General features: G+C 42.6%; 1 protein-coding gene across 1 annotated transcript in view; it reads left to right on the top strand.

Moving 5' to 3' along the window:
• The window catches only part of LOC131883695 (2-oxoadipate dehydrogenase complex component E1-like), a gene marked incomplete at its 3' end in the record, with an annotated part of 8,409 nt that extends 2,233 nt beyond the window's left edge, over positions 1–6,176 (top strand). The window contains 10 exon segments of the mRNA XM_059231215.1: positions 855–1,074; positions 1,355–1,516; positions 1,591–1,787; positions 1,862–2,083; positions 2,150–2,348; positions 4,681–4,907; positions 4,985–5,234; positions 5,338–5,505; positions 5,577–5,788; positions 5,849–6,176. Coding sequence (XP_059087198.1) covers positions 855–1,074; positions 1,355–1,516; positions 1,591–1,787; positions 1,862–2,083; positions 2,150–2,348; positions 4,681–4,907; positions 4,985–5,234; positions 5,338–5,505; positions 5,577–5,788; positions 5,849–6,176 — 2,185 coding nt within the window.
• Between the last annotated feature and the right edge of the window lie 26 nt (positions 6,177–6,202).

The following is a 6,202-nucleotide window of genomic DNA, read 5'->3' as shown; positions in this document are numbered from 1 at the left end:
GAACAGGTGGGCTAGTTTTCGTACCTTTTCCGTGGTCTAGTCATTCCCCAATAACCTAGGGCGAAAAAGGTGATCATTGTGTTAGTATTCCTACTCTGAGAGCCGAAATGTCGCACTCAATGGTTCATTACTCCACTCATAAACCATCAAGCCCCAAATTTAAGTCGGGTTTTATGCCATTTTGACCCCCTTTAACTTAATTACCATGAAGAAATAAAAAAGGGTTGAGAATCGGTCATCGTTTCAAGTCGAGCCATAAAACTGTCTCAAATATTTGGGTTTCCGTCGCCCGGGGCGAAATCCACTTCGCCTCAGGCGTCATTCCACTCGTTCCGCCCTAAACGCATGATGAGCACGTGACGTTGTAACCGACCTGGAGAACCAAGACGCAAGCGCATGAAATCGTTCAAAAAGGGGTTAAAAAGGAGAGTGGCCAATCGAAGCCCCGGGTGGAAATCTGGGTCAACCACGCATGTGGTAAGACCGACCAGATATGAAGATCTATAAGCGAAAAGAAGTATCCTCGAGAAATGTAGACTGACCATGATTGATTAAAGCGGCTAGTGTAAAAATTATTGTGAACAGAGGCCTTCAATCGGCCAAAGGCTCATTATTGTAAATGACCTTGGAATGAAATCGAGTAAAATCTATCTTAGTTGTCTGTGGTATATGGAAAGACAAATTTCCATGTATTGCTCCATAGGGACAACTCGCTATCCTGGGTTGGCTATTATATTATATTTTGCTATATTAACACACTACACCATTTATTGAACAAAGCCCACCTATGACAACAAGATCGTATCAATGATTCAAGCAGAGCAAGGAGACAACTATTTACGACACTTTTCTAGTGCGAGCATGAAAGGGAATGGTTGTACCGAACGACGGAGAAGCTCCATCAGACTGAGATTGAACCACAGACGAAGAAGAACTTGGCCATCGACATGCTTCGCTCTCAGAATTTCGACAATTTCATGGCCACCAAATTCTCCAATGTCAAGCGTTACGGAGGAGAAGGAGCCGAGTCAATGATGGGCATTTATAGCGAGCTCATTTCCTCCGCCGGCGAAAGTGAGCAAAGCTTCTTGGTTCATTAGAGAATCAGACTAACCCTAAAAATGATGACATGTACCTATGATCTTTTCAAAAAGCTGTAAATGTAATCAATGAAAAGGTAAATCTGTGGAACCAAAAAAGCCCTAGTAAAGCTGTTTTGCAATGTGAATTCGATCAAGAAGAATTCAAAAACACAACTTTTCAAAAAAGTAATGCAAATAATCTCTGTCCACTATTTGAAGGCCTTCTCGACTACGTAGCCCATATTTATTTTTCCATTACAACTTCTTCTCAGATGGTGTGAAAGAAATCGTTATCGGCATGGCTCATCGAGGACGACTTAACGTTATGACTGGTCTCTTTAATTATCCACCCGTGGCCATGTTCCGTAAGATGAGGGGCTTACCAGAATTTCCACCCGAGCAACAAGGCGCTGGAGATGTGCTCTCTCATCTAAGTAAGATAACAATAATTGAAGGTCACTTAAAACTCCCCCAAAATGGATCGACACAAGTACTGATATGTCCATAGCCAGCTCGGTGGACTTGCCAACCAAAAATGGCTCCCAAGTTCACGTCACCATGCTTCCCAATCCATCGCATTTGGAGGCCGTTAATCCTGTGGCTTGTGGCAAAGTGAGAGCCCGACATTTGACCCAAAACGTGGGTGAATACTCGTCCATCTCTGGGGAGGGCGAGCTCATGGGCGAGAGCATTCTTTGTCTTCAAGTAACTTCTGAACTAGTTGTACTTACATCAGTCCTAGAGGACATCCCTGTATACCACTGAGTGCTATCTTTTAGGTCCATGGCGATGCTGCCCTGATTGGACAAGGGATCAACCAAGAAACCCTCCAGATGTCACAAGTGCCGCACTTCTCTAATGGGGGTTCCATTCATGTAGTGATCAACAATCAAGTCGGTTTCACGACTCCAGGAGATCGAGGTCGAACCTCGAGGTATTGCTCGGATTTGGCCAAACAAATAGGCGCTCCAGTCATTCATGTTAATGGAGATCGACCCGAGGTGATTTGTTATGGATCGACTCCAAGGCGTTGCTTTTAGGGTGTAACACTTGTTTGTCTATTGCAGGAAGTTATTAAAGCCACCAGGTTGGCTCTGGCCTATCAGAGGAGGTACAGGAAAGATGTATTTTTGGACCTAAGCTGCTATCGCCGTCATGGTCACAATGAGTTGGATGATCCGACCTTTACAAACCCGTTACTTTATAAGACAATACATGCCACCAAAACCATTCCAGACCAATACGCTGATCAGCTTGTTGCGGCAGGTATTGTACCTTCATTGGTTGTACTTATGGTTTAGCGAGAATAGCAAGGAAGTGTAGGAGGCCCAAAAAGCCAAAACATTGAAAAGAAAGCAAAGAAGGGTAAAAATCGAGTCTGTTGTGGTTTTCAACTGCAGCTGAATTGGTTATTATGGAACAATGTTACTCCAGCCGATTGAAAACAGCGCCTCTACAATCACAAACCATACCCTAATAGCCCTTCCTTCAGCTGCCAGATTTTTCTCAAATAACTGGTCAGTCTGAAAACGAGCTCAGTTGCTCCTCAATAGAAATAAAGGACTACAATTCCTGAAATATTATTTAGTTACTTTTCCTAAAATCTGAATCGTCAATATTTCACAACTATTGCCTCATTATGGCCATATATCATCAATGTCGTTGAGAGGGAACCTTATTCTTTCTTCTTCTGAATATATTGATACAAAATGCATTCGATAATTTCTGCATAGATTGCTCCCAAAGCTACAATCTTTGTTCAGAGGAAAACAGCTAAAAAGAATAAGGTCACTTAGGGGGATATGGAACGGGTAATTTTCGGTGTTTTTGGGTGGTAAAAATTACACCATTTTGAGATGTTATGAATGCATATCTTTGGTCATGGTTATTGGTTGGTTAATCTTGGTCATGAGGTGCAGAAATTAATGCAGGGGCGAGTCCGGCAAAAGTCGGACTCGTACGAATCCTTTGAATGTTTGAATTTTTGCCGGACTTCCCAAGTCCGACAAGACTTGCGACTTTCTAAGAAAAAATAAATATTTCTTCTTGATGCGTCCGGACTCGAATCCTTTCTAAAAGACTCGAGTTCGGTCAAATTCTCCAAAATCGAGTAAAAGACCAGAGTGCACTCGGACCCGAGTCCAAACTCGCCCCAACACTAATAGAAATATATCATGTTGGATGCATGCACACTATACAAGTGAGAAACAATGTAAAAAAGAAGAGAAAGGTGGTCAAAGCTAGAGCCATTATAGTATAGTGCTATTATAGTGGCTCTAGTCAAAGCTCTAAAAATTAATATTTAATTAAATTAATATTATATATTATATATATATTAAAAATTAATATTATGTTCTTTCAGTTCCTTTTTTTAGATAAAAATGAACGTTATGATTGTGACATTTATAAATTTGTTAATATCGCCTTGGAAAGTATCAGGCACTACTCTATCCACTCAGCAACATCAGACTTGTTTTACGTTGGCCAGACCTGTGACGCAAATATAATTGCAATTTCATTTTCAAGATATTGCATTTGTAAATAATTGCATTTGAAGTCTCAACAATTGTAAACATCTACATTTTAGCCGATTTAATTGAGATAGTTGATGTTTTGATCATGACATTTTTGGGGCAAATCATTGACTACCTTTATCTATGTAGACAACTGAGGAATCCAGAATCCAAATGGTTCATATGAATGTGCTCAGCCACGGTTAAGCAAAGATGCGAGCACAATACAGCACATTTCTTCGGTCTCTTGGAATCACAATCTCTTCATAGGTCTAAACTAGACCTAAATTGTTGCAATAGCCTGAGAGTGCTATTGTACAGTGAACACTGTGCTCGCAAAGTCCTTCTCTCATCGGAGGAGCATGTCTCAGATTTGAGATAAATGTGCTCATTCTAAAGAATAAGCGCAAAATTGTTATCTCCAGGATGCAGATGAGTCTTTGAAATAACTATAGGCTTGGAAGTCCGTGGTGAAGCAAATTAATTCCCGTTGTTGTACCCATGTTTTCCTAACTCATTTGTAGAGGAGGACCATTTCATCTCCACGGAAAACCTAGATCTTTGATACTGCATCGCTTAAAGTTGTCAAAAGCACCAAGAAATAAATGAAAGCCCAGTTGCAATGGTGTTGACAGATAAAAAATTGACCTGACAACTCCTGGATGTAAATTGCAGTAATGCAGATTTGGCAGTTTAAAAGTTAAAGACAATAATGTAACGGATCATGTCGACATTGTCGAACACCACAATAAAATCAGTAAGTAAATCATGACCACAGGTTGAAAGTTCTACTATAACTCTCTCCTTCTGAAGTCTTTGATGTTTCACTGAATTGACACAACATTTGGAACACAAGGCGGATGTACGGTACTTGAAAGTTCTACTATAACTCTCTCCTTCTGAAGTCTTTGATGTTTCACTGAATTGACACAACATTTGGAACAGAAGGACGGTTATGTTGCTTAACAAATGAACAAAAGTCTCATCGCTTAATTTTTGAATCACCATAATGTTAACTAGAGGCAGGAGCTTTACAGTTGCAGCATAATATTCTTTAATCATTCAATTGGATCCACTTCTCCTAGGTGTTATGAGTAAAGACGAGGTCTCCCAATCCCTCGCTGAGCACAATGCTCTTTGCACCGAGCATTACCAGATGATCGATAGTTACGAGGCCAAAATGGAGACACTCAAAGGAGATTGGTCGGCTATGGAACAACCTCCGAGTGCCGTCACCCAATGGGACACTGGACTTCCTCTGGATGTTCTTAAATACATCGGGGCCCAATCCATCAAGGTCCCCGAGGAATTTGTGAGCAATCTCTCTTCCTAGCTTTCCTCCATATCCATTGCCAGCTCTTCTAAATCAAGATCTCCTCCTACCCACAGAACTTGCACCCCCATTTGAAGAAGATCCACGTGGACGCGAGAATGAAGAAACTAGAATCGGGGTCCGTTATTGATTGGGGCACCGCCGAGTGTTTAGCCGTTGGATCGCTCTTGTACCAAGGGTTCAATGTCAGGTTCAGTGGACAGGATGTGGGGCGTGCCACTTTTGCTCATCGTCATGCCATGCTGGTTGATCAGGATTCGAATGAAATGTTCATTCCCTTCAATGAGATGAAGCGTCAAAATGACGGTAAGGTCTTGAAGAAGATTTGTTGAAGGAAGCGAGTATGCATGTACGCTAGTGTACGCGTATGCTTCTGTTGCTTCGAACTAAACATTGTGTGCATTTTTAGATTGTGGTCAACTGGAAATGGCGAATAGCCCTTTGTCAGAGGAAGCCGTCTTGGGCTTTGAGTATGGGATGTCTGTCGAGAACCCCAAGAATTTGATCATCTGGGAGGCTCAGTTTGGGGACTTTTTCAACGGAGCTCAAATCATTCTGGACACCTACGTCTCTTGCGGTACGAAACGGTGTCTCAATGATGGAAAGACTCATGCCTGCTTCCATTGATGCACTCGATTTAACTTTTAGGAGAGTCCAAGTGGGGTCTTCAGTCGTCCTTGACCCTGCTTTTACCTCATGGTATGGATGGAGCTGGACCCGAACACTCCTCCTGCCGAATGGAGCGCTTCCTCCAGATGACCGACTCCAAGGAATCAGATGGAGCCGATGGAGATGACGTCAATTGGCACGTGGTCAATCCGACAACCTCGGCGCAATACTTTCATCTTCTGCGGAGACAAGTGCTTATCTACTTTGGAAATTGTTTACCCCACAGGGTCTCTCACAGTGTTCTGTTTCAGATGATTCGGAACTTCCGAAAACCGTTGGTGGTGGTGGGTCCCAAAGTCCTTCTGCGTCTTCCGGCGGCCAGCTCCAATTTGTCAGAGATGAAATCAGGCACCTCCTTCCAAACCGTTCTGCCAGACCCTCGTTTAGAAGGTCTCGGTGGTAGTGCCTTCGATAAGATCAAGAGGGTCGTTTTCGTGTCTGGCAAGCATTACTATGCCTTGGCCAGACACGCTGATGAGAAGTCAGTGAATGACATTGCGTTTGTCAGAGTGGAACAATTGTGTCCATTCCCTACCCAAGAACTGCAAGAAGAGCTGAAGAAGTTCAAGAACGCCAAACGTAAGGAGATGGTGTGTGTGTGTGGG

Source organism: Tigriopus californicus, chromosome 7 (genome assembly GCF_007210705.1).
Source record: "Tigriopus californicus strain San Diego chromosome 7, Tcal_SD_v2.1, whole genome shotgun sequence".
NCBI classification, from domain to species: Eukaryota; Metazoa; Arthropoda; class Copepoda; order Harpacticoida; family Harpacticidae; genus Tigriopus; species Tigriopus californicus.
This window is presented reverse-complemented; position numbering and strand designations above follow the sequence as displayed.